General features: G+C 33.9%; 1 protein-coding gene across 3 annotated transcripts; it reads left to right on the top strand.

The window, feature by feature from the left end:
* Nucleotides 1–600: 600 nt before the first annotated feature.
* LOC138304786 (uncharacterized) lies at nucleotides 601–22486 on the top strand. Of its 3 annotated transcripts, none has more exons than XM_069245061.1 (6): nucleotides 601–751; nucleotides 11650–11693; nucleotides 13185–13421; nucleotides 16131–16332; nucleotides 17655–17751; nucleotides 19103–22486. In XM_069245061.1, the coding sequence occupies exons 2-6, from the start codon at nucleotides 11669–11671 to the stop codon at nucleotides 19418–19420; spliced, it is 879 nt and encodes a 292-aa protein (XP_069101162.1). In that variant the 5' UTR covers nucleotides 601–751; nucleotides 11650–11668; the 3' UTR covers nucleotides 19421–22486. The 3 variants fall into 3 exon arrangements, with proteins under 3 accessions (XP_069101162.1, XP_069101161.1, XP_069101163.1); XM_069245060.1 differs by having other exon boundaries at nucleotides 731–837; XM_069245062.1 differs by lacking the exon at nucleotides 601–751 and adding an exon at nucleotides 851–966.
* Nucleotides 22487–23248: the final 762 nt, after the last annotated feature.

Genomic DNA, 23248 nt, shown 5'->3' with positions numbered 1-23248 from the left:
ATTCTGCCGTAAGCAGTCATAAATACGTAAAACAGATCACATCCTAGTACAAATTACGACAACAGTGATTATTTGATTGCCTTTAGTTTGGTTCTACATATGCTTTTTATAGTTTTTGTTTTTAATGATTCTTGTTTTGTGTATGATTATCATTGTTTTGTTAACTGTACGTTATTATTATTTTGCAAGAATTAGATGTAATAGTTAAATGCATAATTTTGGTTTTGTGTATCATTGTCGCAGCTTTTGTATTAGTTTGCTAAAGTTTTGTGAATGTTTGCATATATTTGTTTGCTATTTCTATTTTTTCTGCATTATTTGGAAGGGCCATTTTCATAGTTTAAGTTCATATGAACATGCAGGATTATCATAAATAACATCATATTTTATAATGAGATGTATCAATGTAGTGACATTCTAACATGAATTAAAACGAAAATGGAAAACCCCGAATATCGTTAATTTATGTAGTAGCACTTTTCATTTCTCATTATGATATAGAAAATTTGACACGATCCTCAAATGTCAACACAAAATAACAAAAAACAGTACTATCTTAAACGGGTACCACAAAAATCAAACTCATTGATGCAAATAACTTCCGGGGTAAGGTTTAGGTTGCTTTTGTCGTGTCGCGCGGGTCTAAATATATCCCTGGTAATACAGTCAGACTGTATTCACTTATTGGTTTTACTGTTTGGTCTGCCGTCTGTGTACAGTATCAGGACTTTGGCATTGTCGGATTACGCAGGTAAGATTTTCGGGACATTTATCTCTAGATGGGAGGAGAATAGTTGGTCAGGCTGAGGATGTAACCAGCGTGCCAGAGATGGGAAGGTGAGTCGGGGTATTTATCACTGACAGGGAATATACCTGGCCAAGAAACAAAGGTATGTCTACCTGTCTGTTAGTGCACAGGTAGACACAAAATGGAGGATGGTTTTATAGACGATGTGGGAAATAAAGGTAAGCTTGTACATCTGATTTAATCTGAACAACAATATATGTATATGTCTTACTACTATTATGATTAACTAGTGTGTATATGCCATTAAAATTACTACCGGATACAGTAGTACACACCTAGGAGGACCCGAGGTTTTGATGGGGTGATGGTATGGTGTACATAAACAGAGACGACCCACTTTTATAAGCTTTAATTCTAAATAACTGATTATTAGGATACTTTCTATAGAGATAATTTATGATAACATCGTTATATGTTAAATAGTCATTAAGCCTTATTCCATACGAAAGGTGGCTGGTAGATAGAGATACACCTTGGGACGATATTATACTGAATATCCATACCCCAATTTTGATAGAATGCCAAATATATGTGTTAGTGTTAGTAATGTTCTCCATTGTTTTCGCTGGGCTCTGTATACCTTTGTATACATTTGTATACCTTAATTTCCATTGATATTTCCCATTATCTGGCCATACAGAAACTGATCTAACATAAGACATCTTCTCCTCACCCTACCCCTACGTAATTCGATCACCCAACTTGTCAGAGTGTGGTACGAATCGAATTTCCTTATGAATGTTAACCCACCAACAGTACTGGTTGTCCTGACTTACCTGTTTGTATTGCTGGTAATTCGAGGGAGAACAAAGAATAATTCAGGTAAATTTTATATCTAGTTTGACTGGCTATACCAACGCCAGTGTTAAACCACATAACCGGATTTTACTATTTTTTATACAAAGGAAAGCTTAGTTTTACACTACCGATAAAATATTGAACATAACATAAACATCGTGTCGTATCTTGGTTAGATTTTTTCTATTATGTATGTCTATTCTATTTAACTATTTACCCTGCTATTTTTCTGTTGTATTTATTCTATATATGTTTACCCTGTCTGAAATAAACATGTGCCTATTGACACGTATACCATGACAATCAACAAAACATCACGTTTAAATAAAAGTTTTCTAAGACCCATAATGGAAGATATAACCAAAAAATCAAAAAGTGATTTAGTTAATATCTATTTCTGGTATCCATAGAATGCGTAGACACTGCGTTAAAAGTAAAATCTGCATTACAGGATTTCCTTTTAAACACTTATAATCATATATAATCGATGATAGATGCTAATCGTGTTGTGTATAAATTGTGAGTGCCATTCTGTTAAGATAGATGGTTCAAATTGTGTGTGTACAATTAATGTAGGTCTGTTACGATGCATATTTTAAAAAATGTTGTTCCTCTTGATTCTCTCTGTAAAGACGTGTTTGTATGACCCTCTCTATCAGATGATTTAAGTAATAGTTTTTTATTGATTTATGCGTTGGTCCCTGTTAAAATAACTATTATTTTCTTTAACAAATCTCTGTTATGAAAGATTCATTGAGCGATAAATCCCGTATCTGAATTATTCTGTATACCGTGTACTATGAACAAGTCTGTATATCTTGAATCATGAACAAATCTGTATACCCTGTACCATGAACAAGTCTGTATACCCTGTACCATGAACAAATCTGTATACCCTGTGCCATGAACAAGTCTGTATACCCTGTACCATGAACAAGTCTGTATACCCTGTACCATGAACAAGTCTGTATACCCTGTACCATGAACAAGTCTGTATACCCTGTACCATGAACAAGTCTGTATACCCTGTACCATGAACAAGTCTGTATACCCTGTACCATGAACAAGCCTGTATACCCTGTACCATGAACAAGTCTGTATACCCTGTACCATGAACAAGCCTGTATATCCTGTACCATGAACAAGTCTGTATACCCTGTGCCATGAACAAGTCTGTATACCCTGTATCATTGTTTGCAAATCCTTTAGATATGAACCGTCTCTGCTTTGTATGTGAACTTTTGTTGGGTTTTATATCTATAAGAAAGAATGTTGTGTCCGTTTACCAAGTTTATGATAATGCATGACGGATTGAAAATCCCATATACATAAATATGTCATTACAAATTTATTATATTTAGTAGTTGTGATATTCACTGATGTACAAATGCATTTTTGTACTTTTAGTGCTTTAGCTAAGCTGCTGGCTATTCAACCCTGATACAAATCGTTTGCTTTTTAACTATTATGTTCAGTAGCATATCAATTCTTTCCTACATGTCATTAAGGTAAGATCTTCCTGTTTATATTTCGTGATGTTGAAGCACAGAAGTGAAATAGATAATTGTATTTGACAATCATATTATATGTACTGGCGGGCAAGCTATTGGCAGCTGTATGGAAACCATACACAAAGCTGGGTAGACGCATTATTCTCACGCCGGTTACATTATAAAACTATAAAGGTGGACCAGGAGATGATATTTAACCCTGTAAATAACCAGTATTTACTGCCACACGCTACCCTCACGGGTCTGATAAGGATACTTGAGTCTGTCGACCTGGTATCTGACACAAAGCCACCACTTGATTTAGACTGGACATCTACAGGTAACATCCACCTGTGGTATAACCACTGTTGTATAGGGATTTATGGCCACACATCCACTATGCAAGAATGAAAACTAATTTGTGGTTTCCAAATGATTTTTACTAACATTCAGTTTTCCGTCAGCGCTAGTAGTTGTTTTATAGTCGTGGAACATCGTTTGTGTTTCACAGAATTTAATATATCAAATTCTGGGTTCAATATTGTTCATTGATATATTGAAAAATAAGATCTACCATATCCATCAAAATACTTAATACTCTTGGAAAAAAGAAATATTGGCTAAAGACTGCTTATTCAATTATGTTCGATTACTGATTTCAGTATATTGTCTAAAGACTTTTTATCGATAACACAATCAAATAAACAGTGTTTAGCCAATATTTCTTAGAAATAATTGGGATATAATGTAATAACTAGTCAAGAGAGCTCTACCGATTTGCATTAACACAAAACATTTTACATGTTCAAAATAGCATTTATCCTCAGTATGTAAAAGCATTAATAATAGGTGTAGATTGTATAAACAATTTGTTAAAAGCTTTGTTACGAAGTAGATATAATCTTCATATATATTGATGTACACGATGAGTCGTTAGACCAAGCGAGACCTTGTCCAAAGGCGTACACAACCACACATGATTATTTCATTCTGAAAACTCTGATAATGTAATATTTAGTGATTTACTATCAATTATCTCCCCTGACAATGACAGCGTAGTATAAAATAATAAAGGCAGAGGGAGGTATTGGGACTTATTAAAGATGCTCCACCTCCGACAGAGCATAAACGATACTCATTATTTGAACAATAATTGGTTTTTAATCGTGTATATGTACGTCTAATTAACAAAAAAAAAATGAAAAAATATTTTATTTTGCTTTTGATGCATGCGCAATCAGTACTTCATTCCATATTGGAAATAGGACCACAGATTTTTTTCGGGATGCAATTAATTATTTTTGATATTTTCATCTGGAAGTAAAATGGGAAGCTCAAACTTTTCAATGGTGGTAATAATGTAAAGTAAGTAACTTTTGTAACTGAAGAAAAAAAATCAATTCGTCTGCTCCTGTTTTTATAGAGAAAAAGTACCAATCGTCAGCGGTGGAGCATCTTTATATAATTTACTAACCTCAATTGTGGAAGACAAAGCCATGGCACTACATCTTTGACTAAAATGTTGATTTTTCAATTGTGTTCCATGCATTATCATAGTGTAAGGCTTTTCTCTTGAATGATTGCCAGCATCCAAAACTTTGGGCAAAAATAGAGAATAGATTAAGAAACTGGTTGTTGGTGTGTGAAATGTGTGTATGTTTTGGGAGACTGCAGTATGTTCGTGTTGTGTGTGTGAAATGTGTGTATGTTTTGGGAGACTGCAGTATGTTCGTGTTGTGTGTGTGAAATGTGTGTATGTTTTGGGAGACTGCAGTATGTTCGTGTTGTGTGTGTGAAATGTGTGTATGTTTTGGGAGACTGCAGTATGTTCGTGTTGTGTGTGTGAAATGTGTGTATGTTTTGGGAGACTGCAGTATGTTCGTGTTGTGTGTGGGAAATGTGTGTATGTTTTGGGAGACTGAGTATGTTCGTGTTGTGTGTGTGAAATGTTTGTTTTGGGAGACTGTAGTATGTTCGTGTTGTGTGTGTGAAATGTGTGTTTTTTGGGACTGCAGTATGTTCGTGTTGTGTGTGGGAATGTGTGTTGTTTTGGGAGACTGCAGTATGTTCGTGTTGTGTGTGTGAAATGTGTGTTTGTTTTGGGAGACTGCAGTATGTTCGTGTTGTGTGTGTGAAATATGTGTATGTTTTGGGAGACTGCAGTATGTTCGTGTTGTGTGTGTGAAATGTGTGTATGTTTTGGGAGACTGCAGTATGTTCGTGTTGTGTGTGTGAAATGTGTGTATGTTTTGGGAGACTGCAGTATGTTCGTGTTGTGTGTGTGAAATGTGTGTATGTTTTGGGAGACTGCAGTATGTTCGTGTTGTGTGCGTGAAATGTGTGTTTGTTTTGGGAGACTGCAGTATGTTCGTGTTATGTCCCCTTGTAATAGTGGGATTGTTTCCTTTCACTGAATCATTAAACAAGGCACATACATACCAAAACTGTGTGATAAAACATATATAGCTTGATTGTGAAATTGAAAACACATAATAACCAAGTATTTATGTTGAAAATTAATTTTTCTTGAATGTATAATTTACAACAGGTCGTGCCAATAAAAACTATCATCTTGTAAAAGATATAAACAGTATATTTTATAGTTTCTCATACAAACAAATGGAATAGTAATTGCATAGGGAAAACAAATATTTCTAAATGCAAAGTATATACTTTAATTATCTAAGTGAATCGTCTGGTATTGATAGTACATTTCTGACTTCGATTTTCTATGAGTTGGTGATCACTGAGAGTAGGGAGGATTGTTTCATTATTATAAAGAGGATAGTTAAGAAATAAATTGAAGCAATCTTTAATCGGATAACTACTCTTATTTTTATTTCTTTCCTAAATTGTTTTCACAAGTATCAAGAATAAAATCAGTGTCAGAAAAAATTTAATTATTTAAATGAATATAGAAGATACTTAGCGCTTCTAACTCAGAAAAATCAACTTTGTGTTTTGTTTTCTGGTGAACATATACTAAGACAATTAAAAAATATTTACGAATTAATTGTTTTCATTATTTCAGGCCGGTGGTTAAGATGAATATCGCAATTTACCAAAATGATATCATAACCGTGTATTAACTTCGATAATGATAAAAAAAACATAATGAATTAACGTATAAAAAGTATGTTAAAAATAAGCTTACCCATATACAGAAATTGGCTGATGGTATGAATTGTACTTTCATCGACACAATTTCAACGATCGGATAACATTGGTTATCGACAATTGCAACTTTTCATCTTTTGAACAAAAATACATGAGCAGCATATGAATCCCCTTGTGTGACGGACTGACAGTAAGTATCACCAGAACTTTGGTATTTATGTCTCAATTGTCCACAAAACAAATTTGTTCATTATTTTTTTCATATTTCTTGTCAAAAAACATTCATAGGATCGATTTATATTCCAAACTCTAATTAGATATATATTCATAAATAGCAGAAATGAAATCTACTTACACAAATATTGGCATACTATTATTTCAAAGTATCTTTGAAAATAATGGTAAATAAGTTTATTATAAAAATAGTTGGTCTAGACACAACAATATTGACCTCCAAGTTAATATATTATAGCCGATGAGTTCTAAATAAGGGGACAAATGCTGACGGCTTAGCGAGAGTCTTAATCAAAACACTGCACAGTCTAACCTGCTATAAAGGACACCCGTCTACAAAGGACACCCGTCTATAAAGGACACCTCTATATAAAGGACACCCGTCTATAAAGGACAGACTCATCAACGCTATTAGGTGCTTTTTTCCATTTAATTTTTGCTATGTCCCTTTGGTGTATTTTGCAAACAGGTTTGACTTATATGCTTTCGAAATACTGTTGATTAATACGGTTCAAGCTTAACTATAAGAATGGAGAGTCATATCCATTAAGTCGATCAATGTACAGGCTGTAACCCACAGGGAGTCACATTATGAATCATTCCCTTGTTTGTTTAGATTGCACTTTTGATTTCTGCTTATGCATTAATGGCGAGATATAATCTCGAACAATCCTTGAGTATTTACCTGTTGCTATCAACCCCTCCCTTTATAAACACTACGCCGTATACATTGACGATATCATGGATTTGGTGTTAATATTCTTTCTGGTATGCATTGTAATACAGTGGAAAATAGTTTGATTGTCAACCAAGTCTGAATAGCATTTAAAAATATTTGAAAATGTACATATTCCTCCGACATCTGTAGACTTTGTTGAATGATCTCACTTACCTTCCATTGAGTCATCAGACATATGAGTTTCCGACCAGGTGATCTGGAAGGTAAACGTCTTCTGCTTTAACGAAGACAGTCTGTGTTAATATAGAACAGTATCAGTATACAATGATCTGTCAAGGTAATGCATGTTTGTAAATCTAATATCAATAAAAAAAATTATTGCATGGGTGTGCTTTTATATTTCTATAGCCATATTAATTAACTTTCGATCATGACCAAAATGCTTATACTAATATATCGAATCATGGGAAAGACCAAGAAATATCTACATATTTTTACATGCATACATGTATTTTAAAGACATAGAAAGGTTTGGATTTTATGTCTTGAAGCCCAGAACAAAATGATAACGTTGAACAAAGTAACAGTTGGAAGAACCTTTGATCGATATATAATGCTTTGGCCTATGACTGGTATGTCTGTGAAATGACTAAATCTGGCGTTGACAGTTCGAGGGTCTGTGTTGAAAAGCGGAGATAAGAATTCGGGGTCGACACAGTTATTGTCACGGGCCATAACCGGGTGCTTCTGCCGTCCTACCGACACTTACACAGCACAGTTTGTACAAACATACCCGCACACATGACTGTTGAAAGACAAACACTACCGTAAATATACTTATAACGAACAAATACCTGCACACATGATGCTGAAAGATAAACACTAATACTGCACACATGACTGCAAAGACAAACACTATCGTAAATATACTTATAACGACAAATACACACACATAACTGCTGAAAGATAAACACTACCGTAAATAAAATTATAACGAACAAATACCTGCACACATAACTGCTGAAAGACAAACACTACCGTAAATAACTTATAACGAAAAATACATGCACACATGACTGCTGAAGACAAACACTACCGTAATATACTTATAACGAACAAATACATGCACACTGACTGCTGAAAAACAACTACCGTAAATATACTTATAACGAATAAATACATGCACACATGACTGCTGAAAGATAAACACTACCGTAAATAAAATTATAACGAACAAATACCTGCACACATGACTGCTGAAAGACAAACACTACCGTAAATATACTTATAACGAACAAATACATGCACACATGACTGCTGAAAGACAAACACTACCGTAAATATACTTATAACGAACAAATACCTGCACACATGACTGCTGAAAGACAAACACTACCGTACATATACTTATAACGAACAAATACATGCACACATGACTGCTGAAAGACAAATACTACGTAATATACTAAACGAACAAATACCTGCACACATGTGAAAGATAAACACTACCGTAAATATTAACGAACACATACCGCACACAACTGTGAAGTTTAAACACAACACAATAAATCCCTATAACGAACACATACCCGCTCACACGACTGTTCACAGACAAAGACTACCGTAAATCTCCCTATAACCAACACATACCCGCTCACACGACTGTTTACAGACAAAGACTACCGTAAATCTCCCTATAACCAAGACATACCCGCTCACACGACTGTTACAGACAAAGACTACCGTAAATCTCCCTATAACAAACTACCCACAACTGTTACACAAAGATACCGTAAATCCTATACAACACTACGTCACACGACTGTTTACAAAGACTACCGTTAATCTCCCTATAACCAACACATACCCGCTCACACGACTGTTTACAAAGACTACCGTAAATCTCCCTATAACCAACACATACCCGCTCACACGACTGTTTACAAAGACTACCGTAAATCTCCCTATAACCAACACATACCCGCTCACACGACTGTTTACAAAGACTACCGTAAATCTCCCTATAACCAACACATACCCGCTCACACGACTGTTTACAAAGACTACCGTAAATCTCCCTATAACCAACACATACCCGCTCACACGACTGTTCACAGACAAAGACTACTGTAAATCTCCCTATAATCAACACATACCCGCTCACACAGCTGTTTACAAACAAAGACTACCGTAAATCTCCCTATAAGCAACACATACTCACTCACACGACTGTTTACAGACAAACACTGACGTAAATCTCCCTATAACCAACACACACCTGCTCACGCGATTGTTTACAGACAAAGACTACCGTTAATCTTCCTATAACCAACACATACCAGCTCACACGACTGTTTACAGACAAAGACTACCGTAAATTTTCCTATAACCAACACATGCAGAGTTAGGTTACCATCGTATTTTCTGATTTTCTTCTTTGCTTCCATATGTTTGGTTCATTAAAGTTTTGTCTATTTGTCTCTAGTTTGGAGTCGTTTAAAAATACTTTCTCATATCAACAGTTATGTACATCATATTATAAAACCACGACCGCACTCCAATCTGTATTTTACGCTATTACAAAAAAAAAATCATCAAAACTTAAATGTGATGTTGCTATCTATCCTCGGTGTTTATTTGAATATAATATGCTTTTCAAATTAACAAACGTAACGATTGATTAAATTATTGACACTTACACCCAATTTTGTTGAAATAAATAAAAGAAAAAAATATATTTTTCAGTTTTGACTGACTCTCTTTTTAGTTTTGTCGGACACTTACTGCCAATGTCGCTGTAATTCCTTGGTTGCGCGCCGGTGTTGCCTAACAATAAGAGGAACCTAATGTATAATATCCGACTTCTTCAACTCTGCAAACAACTCGTGTTTTAATCGCCACAGCTATCAGGGCTACAGGTCACTCGTTATACCAACATGATGAACCTATTATAAATCCATTAGCAGTACAAGTGTACTGGGCATTCTTAAGATAAGGTGGTTTCATGTAATTAAGGTTTTAAGACTCATAACGCTGACTATACTGGACATTGGGTTCCTGACCTTCGGTCTATATAGGCATCAATACCTTTTGACCACCTCAACTTAGACTTGAGCCACTTGATGCAGTATCTCATTGGTTGCACATACACTCATTATTTTTCACATACAAAATGTACTTAATTCGAAGTTAAAAACTGTTCATACTTAAAAAGATACATGTCGTTTCTTTTAACCACTTGATATATTCATATTTATATAGCTTTCGCATTACCCATGGTTCTATTATCTTTGAGTCGTGTTGTTTTTTCGGTAATGTTAGTGCAAATTCTTAATTGGTGATACTATTCTTTTTGTTGTTTGGGGATGATTTTATTATTATTTCATTTAAGATTTGATTTTAATCCGATTGAAGGGGTATTGATTGTGTTTTCGTTAGTACCAGCTCGTTTGTATATTACCTTGAGAAAATTGAGGATATGTATTGTCCCTCGAAGGAGTAATGAATGTAAACCAAATGTTGGGAACTGTTTTTATTAGGTTTTCTTGTCGCTAGCATGCATACCCATACTATTTAATGTAAATTAACTACTTAATCTGTGTTGGTATCTATTTCATTGAATAATACTGATAGTTCATTACCATAGTGATCTTTTTTTAATTATATGTGTTTATATTTATATAATCATACATCCCATGATGATTAGCTTCGATTAAAAGGGGTTTGTATGGTCACCTTTTCTTCAAGAAAAGGAAAGTGGTTTTAGTATTATATTGAAAAACTACAAAACAAATTTCAAACACAAAACTAGATTTTAAAATTAATAAGTAATAACAAACTGTTCCGTTTCTATTGATTAAAAGTCAGAACTTGATTACCCCCAGCTAAGGAACACCTTACAGCGTGTCCTCAAAAGATGGCAGAGTTGTCAAGGCAGGCACATACCGGTGTGCGCTGGATATAGAACCAAATAAAATATCATATGAGTGTTTGTTTGGGATTTACCAAACGACATTAATAAAAGCAGTACCTGAAAATCAAATGAATATTACCTGGTGTTCTCTATCACCGGGTCGGGATTTTAACCATATGAAACTGTTTATGTGTTGGGAAAACTCAAGTGCTTGATACCAGGGCAAACAATGGCCACCGCACTCCAAGAATTTTTGAATCGATGACCTTCGATGATAGCTGTTAACTGATAAAAGTAGATGTTATGTCCATTTTCTATGTTTATTTTAACCTCTGGCGTGATATACTTGTTCTAATTTATCAAATAAGTGGCCTAATACCCTGCCAGACGTTAGTCCGACTGTGGGGGGAGCTGCCCGCCGTCCTTATAGATATAGTTATTTACCTGTGGTGTTGTACAGTGTACTTATACAAAATCTTACCGACGGAAACTAACGAGAAATGGACGGTCTAAACACGACATGTGATGTTACTTCAACATGTCAACTGACATGTAGATTATTCTGGATATCCCTTGTAATGTGTTAATGTCATGTTTACTTTGTATTCAGGGAAGCTGGAAGTGAAACAATGGGAACAGAATTAATGTTCACAGGTAAGTGCTTTATTTGTTACAATAAAATAATACATTTTAAGTCTGCTGTAATTTTATCATATTATTTCAATTAAGTGCTTTGCCTAGATGAATGTAACCCAAGTATGTCGCTATGTTGGGATTACTTGCATACAAATGGATTAAATTAAAATGCCATCATAAATATGTTTTATGGGTCTGTATAGCTTTATTTAGGTAGTGTAACAAAGAATTCAATGTAAAAACACATTAATTGGGTTATTTAGAACATTAACCACGGTAAAAATGAATGCAATGTAAATATATTATATACAGTATATATGTAGTCGTTATTATTTTAATAGATGATTTAATGTTCCTATTATTTTCCATTTTCAAAACGTTTCGCTTGTCAATCAGGAGGTAAATTTTTTAAACAACCATAGTGGAAGTTTTCTGCTACGGGCTGCAAAATTTTCCCTTAGTTCTTTACACTTATTTTACCAAGCAACACTGTTTTGTTTATTATAGAACATTTTGTTCTAGATTGGTATTTAGCGTCTGTATGAAACAACATGAGTTGTCTCCCTTTCCGCGAGACTGCAGATAATATTGTTGGCATTAACTGTATATAAATGTTAATGTTATAAAACTAATAAAATGTCACTGAATTTAGCCAATTTTGAATACAACTACAAATAATGTAAGACTACCAATCAAAGTTGTTCAACGTTTTGAGATTCCTTATCTTTATCTGACTTCCACTTGACACTCTTCTGTAATTTAACCCTGATATGACCCAGATTTGATTGGAAGGTTTCTTTAATAAAGCAGAGCTTTGTTCTCGTCTGATCTCACTTGTTATCGTCTGATCTCCCTTGTTCTCGTCTGATATCCCTCGTTCTCGTCTGATCTCCCTTGTCTTCGTCTGATCTCCCTCGTTCTCGTCAGATTTCCATTGGTCTCGTCTGATCTCACTTCTTCTGGTCCTTACTGTGTTTTCTAGGAAGACATTGCTCAAATATTACAATGCTATAGAATGGTGTTGTATAATCAGCAGCGCCGAATTCGACATCGCACATCTAGGTAGTTTTAACTTTCATTTCGAAGCCAGCTTATGATACCTGAATGAACAATTGTCTAAAGAAGGCAACAGTGTAAACTTTGTACTAGCCATCGAAACGTCACACATTTAACATTTCCTGTGTAACAAATATCATTACATAACCCATAAACAGAATCTTTATGTCTGTAATTTGTTGTTATCTGTAAATGTTCAAACCATGTTTACTTTATAATATAGATATATTATTACGCTTGTAAGAAGCATGTTTATTAGTTTGAACATTATGTTCTAGCGTTTCGTCTCATGACGTAACAAATGACGTTGACGTTTGCAACGCCGTCTCTGATTGGCTAAAACAACGGCGGCGCAATTTCATAGAAAAATAGTCACTCAAAAAATTTGAAATTTCACTGATTCATATGTCTATGTTATGGAGCTTATCTAAATGATATTTTTTGTATTGACAGGATCGTGTGTACCAATTAATAGAAAGGAGTGTCCTGTCGGAACTCACCTTATCAACCCCTGCACGTGCCAATCCTATTTTGTGTGTAATACGAACTATGCTGTTATCAACCAGACATGCGCAGGAGGAACTTTCTATGACCACACCAAAAATGCATGTGATACGCAGATCAAAGTGGAAATTAACGACATATGTAGAAACTCGACACCATGGATACAATGCCAAAACGTTACGGGCGGTAAGTCGTATATGTCACGAGAAAAGGAAATAAAAATATTAATCTTAAAAAATCAGAAACCTTTGCTTTGTATTATGTACTATTAATTGTCTTTTTTAATCATACATATAAAGAGTCAGAAACCACTGTATTGACAGAAAATCACCCTGATAGTAATAAGAAATGTAGATGATGGTATCCACATGCTACGAGATGTAAACTAGTTATACGTACAGGTAAGCTAAAGATACCCATTCGGTTCGTTTTATGGTATTTCACAATAGTTTTAAAGATTAATCAATTTTCATTTCTTAAAACTTAGGAGGTGTACATTGAAGATTAAATTGCAAACATATAATTACTACTTCAATAGGAACTCGATGGTAAAGTTTACCATTTCATCAGATGTCCATTTCATAAACCCCATACAAAAATTGTATCATTACTTCCAAAACAAGTTTGGGGTCAAAAAGTATAATTTTCTGTTAACAACGACACATGCTTTATTTCACCGAAATTTTTCTTGATATTTGTAAAAACAAAGTGCTTCATTTATCAACAAAGAAACCCGTAATACAACTATCATTACTTCCAAAATAGGTTTGGAGGCAAATAGTGTGATTTAGTATATTTACCTGTTTAGAATATATGTAAAATGAAATTATCGAATATATCAGTAATGGAAACACAGAAATATTTCTTTAACTACATAATTAATTACATATCGACAAAAATATTTCTAAACGCATGTGAAGGTGTATGGAATCGGATAAGTCAGAAACTCTGGTTGCCAATCCACGTCAACCATTCATTTGATTAAATTCACCTTATCATTCCACCAGGCTTATGAATAGCCAAATTCCGAGTACTAGTAAAAACCCCTAAATGTGTTAAGAATTTTTTTGACAATATACAGGATAGTTTCACAAATACTACAGTACATTTTCATTCAAGCTTTGTACGTCAGAGAATTTAGTAGTGCATTTATTATGAAAATAAACTATATACTGTATATATATAATATATATATATATTTATAAAAGAAATACATCGTATTTTTTGTCCCCAAAATTACTATTTCGTTTTATTGATGCGCAAGAATAGTACGAAAGCCGATTGGGCTCATTTTGGAAGAAAAAAATGCGTTATTACGCTAAACTTTTGGCGATATTACGTTAATGTTTGGAGTTATAACGCGAAACTTTCGCAAAACATTTGGCGTTATTACGCGAAACGTTTAAACAAGTAATATTTTGTTTTATGATGTTATACCAACCCGATTTTCATAATCGGAAGTTATTAAAAGCAAATCAACTGTAAAGCGGTATCTAGATCAATTGGCATTAACAAGATGTCAGATTTAAACGATGTTTCAACATTTATTTTCTCGTCCATATTTGTGGCTTCCGGAATTTAAATGTGGCTTCCGAGGGCTCAAACAGTGTAATTATATATAGTATTTTTCGCGTTATAACGCCAAAGTTTCGCGTAATAACGTCGAAAGTGTCTTCTTCAAAAATGAGCCGAATCGGCTTTTGTAGAATAGCACTATAAATTGAAATTCACGGGGGGGGGGGGGGGGGGGGGGGGAGTTATAACAACTTAGGAAACTATGAAAGAAATAAAGGAAACTACGTCATCCTTACCTATGTCAAATGTTGACATCCGGTCTGTACTGTGAAAGAAATAAAAAACAGCCTTTATAATCAAGTTGATTGTGGACTTTATGTTCTCTCAATTCACTCAGCCTTTATAATCAAGTTGATTGTGGACTTTATGTTCTCTCAATTCACTCAGCCTTTATAATCAAGTTGATTGTGGACTTTATGTTCTCTCAATTCACTCAGCCTTTATAATCAAGTTGATTGTGGACTTTATGTTCTCTCAATTCACTCAGCCTTTATAATCAAGTTGATTGTGGACTTTATGTTCTCTCAATTCACTCAGCCTTTATAATCAAGTTGATTGTGGACTTTATGTTCTCTCAATTCACTCAGCCTTTATAATCAAGTTGATTGTGGACTTTATGTTCTCTCAATTCACTCAGCCTTTATAATCAAGTTGATTGTGGACTTTATGTTCTCTCAATTCACTCAGCCTTTATAATCAAGTTGATTGTGGACTTTATGTTCTCTCAATTCACTCATTGATTTATAAGATCTGTAAGTCATAGTCAACGGTCATGTTGTCATCAAATCAGAAGAGTCTATTCTATGTGATGTAAAACCAGAATTTGATCCAATAATTGCAATAATTACTTGATATTTATAGAGTTGAATTAAGCCGTCTGCGATATGTGTACATAAATTCTCTTTAGGTTGTTTTAAAGTTGCTTGATATGGCTTTAACCTAAATTTGAATATCTGTATTTAATATACAAAAATGAAAGGTAACGATACATGGAATGTTTCATTTTCGATATCCAATAACAATTTTAACATCCATCATATGAAATTAATGTAGAAACTGACATTAACGACAGATACTGAAATGTTTTCTCTGTAGTTCATGAATGAGTGAAGCGGTCTAGATCTGTAAGAGTTGACAAAGTAAAACTTGTTTTGAAACACGTAATCAAAACGTTTAACTGAAGAGCTTTCATTATAATCGGTATGTTCATTATAAGACAAACAAAAAACGGTATATATTGTAAATGAAATAACTATTTCCTAAAGATGCAATTATTTGATATTATCTCTGTTGATTCCTCGCTTTGCCCTCGTATTCCAGCTGACCTTGGAAAACTGGCACAGAGATGCGGAGGCGTTCACATTCCATCCATGACATCTACTGCAGCGCCCCCAGGCGGAGAGTCAGGGGGAGATAACACTGGCCTAATTGTAGGTGTAGTAGTGGCCTGTACTCTGTTAGTGGTCGTCCTCGCCATCCTTGTATACTGTTGGTACAAACGTCAAAATACAGGCACGGCCAGGTAGGTATCCTCTGTAATATTGATCATCTTCATGTTGTACTCGACTATATCCAGTTTATTTTTCTTCAAAATAATTCACAACATACAAATGTAGTATCCGTCGAACACATACTCATACCAGCAGACCATAGAACCTGACACACTCGTCCATATGAACAATAACAATAATCTCCTCCCTGTGGCAGCAGCACAATGCACCACACTCGAGGACATCGAAACACTCATTCCCCACGTAGCCCCTGCAGCCCTCACGCACATCCACTGCATATCTATACATCTTTTAAGCATTGATGTCACTATGTTTCAATTTCATCAGGGTATGAAAGAATTTAGTTTGCAAACTTTGTGAAACCGCGTAGGAAAAAAATATAGATATACCGATGCCTCTTTATCAATATCATCTTCCGAATGAATACCCAAAATTCTTGTCAATTCAATTCACTTTGCATGTAAGGCTATTCATTAAATTCTAATTTATTTTCATTCGGACAGCTTATGTATATATTACGTATTTTGTGGAACATTAAAACAAACTTATTCAATGAATTTCATAAAACAAGTCCTATAGCTCTATACATACAGATATCAAAGTAGAAATGTGATGATGCATTAATTAATTCTAGTTACTTTTGATTAAGAACAAAATGAAACATTTGATAATTTAGTTTAATTAGCATCTTTTAGGGTTTGAAACAATTTCAATTTCAACAATATTTTATTGATATTATGTATATCGATAGGATTGGACATCAGGCTACGCCTATTTAAGTCCTCTCCAGATCATATTTTAAAGTATATACATGAATTCATTCTGCAATTCATTAATACATATATTTATATATACAAATAAATTGAATTCAGTTACAGCATAGTGATAATAATATTAATTTTAATAATTTAAAGGGGGATAACTCCAATTTTATTTTTAATAGAAAAATTTCAGAACAAGTTTATTTATTTGGATTTCATATTCCTAATGATTGTAGTTTTTGGATAGGGATAAGAAGGGTTTGAAACATGTAAAGGTTAAAGAATTATTGGCTTTTCCATTGTAAGAATTGAACAGTTTTAAATCTCATTTGCAATTTGACGAATACATTGTTATATTTTGACTGAAAAAAAAAAATAATATTTTTAATGAATAAATGAAAATAAAAAGGCTAAACTTTCTTCACTATAGAACAACTTGTGTGATAAAACCAATGGAATCATGATCGATTAAGTGGATACAATGTATATATATCAGATCTTGATGCTTTTGCTTTGCCTCAGACCATTGCTAGATTTGTGATGTTGTAATGTCGAGGTACTTGTATTTACAGAAATCTGAAAGACCACAAGGACAGTATCAACAACCCGAGTTATTTTAACAAGCCAGAACGTATAGAGAGTGTGTATGCACAGATCGACGATAATATGGTAAATAGTTATACATTATATATAGGAAACAGTGACATGTCTATCCTATCCTTATCATCTAGTCGTCCAACACCCGTTTAAATCAGGGCATGTTTGATGAAAAAGCTATCAGCCCTCATTAAAAACGTTATCAATTGCAGGCATGATTATAAACATCGGTAATTCATAGAAAGAGTATTTATCTGATTTTTCCGGGTTAAAAAAACTGATGTTTGTTCACTTTTCGCGAACAGTAAAAAAGAAATCAGATACATGTATGTATTAGTAAGCTTAAGTTACATTGACCAAATTCTGTACGAAGCATGGTAATGAAATTCGATAAAGAAATAAAACAAAATCACCTAGAAAACGCCCGTTTAGATTAAAACGCTCCATGGATACTTTTTGCTTTTTGTATTACACTCGTTCAAAAAGAAATAACTCCTTACATTTTTATACGTAGTTTCTAGTTTTTGGCCTATGTCTTCGAATACCATTTTGTAAAGGGCTAATGGTTCAACAGATGAAATAATTGAAAGATAGGATATTTACATTAAAGGGACAATTCGATTTAAGAGTACATAAATACTTGCACATATTTCGGAAACAAACCAGTTCTAATGGTAATTAGATTAGTTGGTTTAACTGTGATGTGTCAGAAACGCCCACAGTAGTCAAATGTATGTGAAATGTTCAATCGCCATTACACTTAGCCTTGTATGCCGAACCCTGACCCTTGCCTGTGCAGTAAAGAATTTTTTGTCTAGAACTACTCAAAACGCCCTTACAGTTGTGTTAACATTATTAAATGCACGTTCCTGTTAATAAATAATTTTATCAACTCCTCAGTGGTTATGTATTGCATTTGTTTTACGTGGGTGACTTTGACTCGGGTAAGGGTACAGCGTACATGTTGTACCTGCTTACATTATGTAATCGTATTGATCAACGATTTGGAATTTCAATGGTATTAATCAAAATACTTAACAATGTTGTGGAATTTGTCACTATTTCTTTTCATATGTTTCATAAGGAATGTAGAACAATACATTTATGTCATATTTTGCTTCATGGTTATGTAAAGAATTAGCATCATTGAATTGTCCCTTTAAGAAAATAAGGATATTCATTTTTGGCTCAAAGTGACTACCGAAACCAATTTTCACATGTTTATCAAAGTTATAACAAAGACATTCACGATGAATTTAACATTTATGAAATTGGCTAGCTTTTGGAACCCTATCTTGGTTTCTTATAGAGCTGCTGGGTCTTACGAAAATCTTTGTTTTATCTACTTTGGTTTTCTTTCGAAGCCATCTTTTAAATGCATCGGTTCAATAATGACAAACACTACCCTTTTCCTTTTCTACAGAACAGTCCGGTATACAACTCCAACACGTTATCCAGCACACGGCCCCCTCTTCCCGGGAACAGACCTCCATCCTCCCAGTCGTCGACAGCTAGTGGCATAATAAGCCTCGATGTGAATGGCAAGGACCCACGTGTTCTCGATCTGGAGAGTGTATATGTGGAACCTTCAGAAAGTGGTCACGTCCCAAAGTTGATGAAAAAATCGAACACAACGGATTCTAGAACCGATTCTGAGTATACCGATATTTTGGAACCAGAACCTTCAGAGCCAGCTAATGAGGACACGGCTTCCCCTTACGACAACTCATGGCAAATGTAGTACCAAGGATCTGACAAAGGAAGCACTTAAAGAAATACTCGGATTTTATTATCGCCAACCTTTCCTATGTTCTTTCTTCTTATATACATATATCTGTTATATTGGGGGTTATATTGGAGGAAAAAGACAATTAACTCATTTGCTAAACGGACCATTGGGAGGAGAGCATTGCTGTCAGAAATTGTAATTGATGAATTTAAAAGTTAGTAAGAAATGGTTTAAAGTTCATAAATTTCTCCCTTCAAGACAAATTTGTTTGTAAATTGTTGCATTTAACATTGATAGAAGCATGTTGACTTGTTCATGTAGGCTTTACCGGGACTAAACTTACCTTTACTCGAATATTTTTATTTGTGCGGTAAAAAGACCACAGTAAACCACTTCACACATTCACATATATAATACTGACACCTGGTGTTATTGGACAGGCATTATAAATGTGTCCGTTACTCGTCACACAGGAGGAGAGGATATTGTCCAATTTTTGCATAATACGTATTGATAGATATTTATTATATAAACAATAACGTGTGATATTTCATTATATGATGTTTAAGTCTCTGTAGTGTACATTGATGATGTAATCAGCAGTTACAGAGGTTTTTGATGCTATAGGATATATGATATCCTATGATGTCGTTTACAAATAAGGTCATACATCGTCATTTTGATCTGTCGGAGTTATTTCCCTTCGTTGCACTCCGTAACGACGATGCAAGTAATGGGAAATAACCCAGACAGATTAGAATGAGGCGTAATATGAGACGTGTTTTGATAATGCAATTATAGCTTGCGTTTCTATGTTGTAAAGTGATGATGTCGAGAGACAATTGTTATTATGTATGTAGGAAAACAAGGCTGACATTTCACTATTACTATTGAATGATTTTATTGCAGTTTGTGCCGTTTAGTGCCGATATTTGTAACTGTTAAACATCAGACATGTTCAACTGCGCTGTATATTTGAAATATCCTTCTCATATTCGCTATTAAATGTACACTGTGCAATAATATACAGTACAGCCAGTTGTTTTCACGAGGATTATGTTATTTTGCATTTTTTTGGGACATCGGCGTGATCAGCATGGAATTATATAAGTCTAAATAAATGAATTTTAAATTTTAGGCAAGATCGTTTTCTTTGATTAAGTGATAATCGCGAAATTTCTACCCCGCGAAAATGAAAAGGTACGATAAGCATAGCGTCACAAACGTGCTTCATGGTTCACACATTCCGAATGATTGTCATCGCCGAGACTAGTGCTTTGTAGTACGTGTACATGGTGTGATGGTAGAAATGGATTCTGAAGAATGCAGGATGTCTAAATACACATAACTGGGTATTTGATAAGCTTTCTGTAAACCAGATTACTTTCGCTTGCGATTGTAGTTCACGAATGTCGTGTTTAGAGCAAAAATTAGCTCCTGCGAACACAAATGGTAAAAACATTTTGTCATTACGCTTTGTGGCACAAACCAAAAGCGCAAAGGTAAGACGCTGCAGAAATAATGTGGTCTACAGTGGTATACAACATACATGCAATCTACTTTAAATTTTAAGTCAACGACTCAAACAAAATAATCCGATAAATTTAAAACATTTGCCTATACTTTTTTTATAATATGCGATAAAATAAGAATATAAAGTTGTTGATCAATTTAGTGTAAAAATTAAGCGTTTACAAACCAGAAATATCAGCCAGGATTGCGAGTTAGTTATAAAGTGCATTAAATTAATTAATTTTAGCAAAATGAATTTGCTTGCATGAATGATGTATAATTCATTAATTCCAGATAGTTACAGTATGGAAGTGCTAAGTGCTACCTGCCTAAGGCAAACATATATGTATGTGTAAGTGCGTCGATATAAATGTTATAATTTGATATTGGCTCATCAGATTAAACAAGGCTGTGCCCTTCACTGATATCGCCTCTATCAAGCAGATTTAAAGGTTATGAAGTATACTTCATTCTGCCAATTATTTGTTCTCTCATATTTTGAAGGTGCGTTTTCTTATTGATGTTGAAATGTCGTTAACTCATTTTTGGCCAATAGGCAAAAAAAAAAAAGATATTTTATAGAAAACCTTTGTTCACAAAACGTTAGCCATCAATATGTTTTGCAAGTGTTCAAATATATATATATATACCATTTATACTGCAATATGCTATATCGTTGCAAATGTTCCTTTCTTGTTTCATATCAAAACAATGTTTTATGTTTTTCTTGTGTATAGATATAAAAAAGTAAAGATAATAGAAATTGTCTGATGGACATCTCATCAACAAAAGAGAAACATTCGTCTACCTCTAATCTGTAAACAGGAATTTAACTGTAACACTTCCATAGTACAGATGTATTTAAATTGGTTCCCTTGCTGCAATATTGTACCTCAAAAAATAAACCTTTGTGTCGTTTTTTTTTTCGGGTGTAAAGCATAGTATGCCGGATACTTACATTGAATATTCGTTATAAGGGATGTATTTGTCCTCTCGAGCTCATGTTTTGTTCTCCACATACATCTTGACTTTTGTGTCTTTCCCTGGGTTGTAAAAGTCATAAATTTTAGACCATGTACAAAGTAACTTGCAGTATAATATGTTAACTTTCAATTAATTAGTTTTGTATTCATTATGGGTTTGAAATATATATCACACTTTCTTACTGATACTTCAAGTTATATTAACATTTGCCGTCAATGTAAAGCTAATAACTTTTTACAACCTAGAAAACTTATACAAATAAAATATGTTTTCAGATAATGGATAATGGAAGTTTAGCGGGAATCCATCTTTAATCATTAAACTAAGATTTAACAGTTGTGTGACCTTCATAACTTTCCAAGTAAACATCCGATGTTGTTGGTGGTTGTATGAAAATATATACAATAGATATACCTATATTTAGCTTCAAAATGGCAAATTCGCTTTCTTATAGTTGTGAGAGGAGAAATGGGTTCTTTCCCTAGAACTTTGTTAAAAATCATGTGAAGATATTTGTATTTATACAATTGTGTTTATGATTTTGTTGTATCATTTCAGAAATAAATATGATTTTATAACTTACTTTGACATTTTATTTTAATTTTTCTCTTCTTATATGAGTAACATTACAAAGTCTTCATAAACGCTTATCAAATCTACTCAGAAATTCATATAACTGTTTGTGACATTAAAGTTTTATAACAAGTCTAAAAGCATTAACCCATAAAGCTTAACGTGTTAGTAAACGTAAATAATGTAATGATGTATTAGCTTTATTATTTTTAATGGTTTTATTTTCATATCTTTTATTTTAAACTATAACAAAAAATGCTTATGGTAACAACTGGGGAAACGAAAAATAGGCAAAGGAATGGAAATTTTGTGATACATTTAAGTTGATGTTTTGAATTTTTTGTATTTATATTGGGCGTGATAATGAACCTTCCTAAACTCCATACCATATTTTAAGTTATAACTAAAACCTTTAAAAGGGAAAAAGAAATAACCGGCACCTTCACCGTGTATAATTTAGCTTCTTGCACAATTTATGCACGCCCCTACCAATCCACCACAAAATAATTATCGATATTTGATGGATTTGTGTAACTATATAGAAACAGAAGAAGGACCTCGTTATCAATGACTTGTTACTCTTCCAATGAATTATAGCTTAGCAAGCATGAAACAATCAACCATTTGGACTAGTGAATACACCAGCGGTGTCTACCTCCTGTTTTCTCAAAAACAATACCTTAGCTCCTAATCAGACACAATATGATAATGGGAGTTAACCATGCTCGTCACTATAACAGTTTTAACCGCGAACTGTATATTGTAAATATG

The sequence above is a fragment of the Argopecten irradians genome, chromosome 12 (assembly GCF_041381155.1).
Source record: "Argopecten irradians isolate NY chromosome 12, Ai_NY, whole genome shotgun sequence".
NCBI lineage: Eukaryota > Metazoa > Mollusca > Bivalvia > Pectinida > Pectinidae > Argopecten > Argopecten irradians.
This window is presented reverse-complemented; position numbering and strand designations above follow the sequence as displayed.